The 1,954-nt window shown below is 41.6% G+C and overlaps 1 protein-coding gene across 1 annotated transcript; it reads right to left on the bottom strand.

Moving 5' to 3' along the window:
• Positions 1–559: 559 nt before the first annotated feature.
• LOC147460386 (uncharacterized) lies at positions 560–897 on the bottom strand. Its single transcript, XM_086510011.1, has one exon. The coding sequence runs from the start codon at positions 836–838 to the stop codon at positions 560–562; it is 279 nt and encodes a 92-aa protein (XP_086366137.1). The 5' UTR covers positions 839–897.
• Between the last annotated feature and the right edge of the window lie 1,057 nt (positions 898–1,954).

Below are 1,954 nucleotides of genomic sequence, written 5' to 3'. Positions count from 1 at the left end.
GTTGCTGCCCACAATAAGAATTGCCTTGCATCGGGCTGCACAATGAAGTATATCCTTCTTGGCCTCTCCTCCAGTACCTGGTCATTTTTGTAGATTCCATGTAGGGAAAAACATATCGTCTTCCGGATCTGATTTATGAATCAAAAGACCATTCATATCCAAAATAAGAGCCCCAGGATCATTCTGTGCACTTTCTGGGACAACATGATAATCCTCCTTAGCTGATGCAAGCATCTTTCTCGGATCATTGCACTTTGAGAAAGCCAATGAACATGAGCTGGATGCATACACGTGTGCCAACCTGATGTGGTACATCCGCTTGAGCGCCATGTACCGTCTCCACCTTTTAAACGGGTGATCTATCATGAGTTTTCTTTGGCCTTGACTTGGGCTTTGTTTCTGACGGTGGACATACTACTAGCATCAAGATTTATTCCTTATGAATTACTACATACACAAGACTGTCTACAAAAGTTGACTAATTGTGAGGAAAAACAATAAAATATTTGCAAAAATAGCTTGGAATAGCATTCATATTATGTCCTTGAAATAGAAAAGTTTACAAAGATGCATCAGGGGACAATAGACCAGCACCATGATCTTGGCTGGTGGTATTAGGGTGATCAGTCAATGGGATTTCTTGATGTACTTGCTTTGGAGCAGGCACACTACCATCAACGCTCACACGATGAGCAGGGACTTCACTGTTTAGGCTTGCATCAGCAACTTTATCAGGAGCATGCATGGTACCATCAATGCTCACACAATGAACATGAACTTCACTATTTAGGCTTGCATCAACAACTATATCAGGAGCAGGGCCTTCATCACCAACCATTGTTAGGTCAATTACCAGAGGCAAAGTAGGGTCTTTGCCAGCATCCTTTGTATGCCTTTCTATTTCAACATCTGGGCAAGGGATTTCACCACCACTCCTAACATCTGGAGGAGTTTTGCTGAACAGAGTTTTCTGCTTTGCTGACCCTTGCCTCTTTCTTTTAGCTTCTGCCAACATGTTCTCCAGAGTGTCTCCACAATCTTCATTGACAGGAGATTCTGCATGTTGCTATGCCATCAGTAAGTGCTCCAAAAAGACAAAAAAACTCAACCACGTGTAAGTGGACTGACACTAAATTTACTAAGGCATACCTTTTTGCATCAATGTATCACTATTTGTATCTTCATCGTCAGCTCCATGTGCAATTATAGACCTTCTTGTCAACCTCCTAGACATACTTTGCCCATGCTTGCCACCCCTTGCAAGCTTTCCCTGTTTTACCTTGTCCTCTATGTCTCCAACTGTTGCCTTTGGAACATCATCAGGTGTCTCAGAGATCCCTGGAGCTGCAATGGAAGATGTGATTAAACTAGAAGTACCTTCAAAGCTACTTAATAGCTATCTAGAAGTTGGATAATAACATAATATTAACTAGCTAACAACTGTCATATACCACCTAAAACTCTGTAATACTTTGCCAACAACATGTAGCCATAGCATGGCTGGAGAGGTACACAACTTGAAACTTAGCAAGAAATTCTCGGACCTCACCTTTGCTTTGAAGACCATATGTTGGACTTGTGGAGCAGCCCGCAACAACATCACAAGTACTACTTTTTAACATTACTGGTAGCTGTGAATTCTTGAAGGGGCTACAAGAAGACTTTGAGAGGGATTCTCCCCAACAATCAGAGCCGACTGTGAATCCTGCTGACTGCATTGTATCTCCACCAGATGTCTTTGCTGGTGTGAACAAACATGTGGTTGGAACACAATCAGCTGCTGTTACAAAAAGATGCCAAGCAGCAATTAAAAAAGGAAGTCAACCTTTTGGAAACAAAGTCAAACTTTTCAACAAATTATTGGACAGCTTTTGGTTGTTAACAACTAGAAATACTTGTTGCATAGTGAACGAGAAAAGATTTACCACACATAGTCAACAGCTATTAGGGAACT

This window comes from Adiantum capillus-veneris, chromosome 4 (genome assembly GCF_014529385.1).
Source record: "Adiantum capillus-veneris isolate H3 chromosome 4, ASM1452938v2, whole genome shotgun sequence".
Lineage (NCBI taxonomy): Eukaryota > Viridiplantae > Streptophyta > Polypodiopsida > Polypodiales > Pteridaceae > Adiantum > Adiantum capillus-veneris.
The sequence above is the reverse complement of the archived record's forward strand: the minus strand, read 5'-3'. Positions and strand labels throughout refer to the sequence as shown.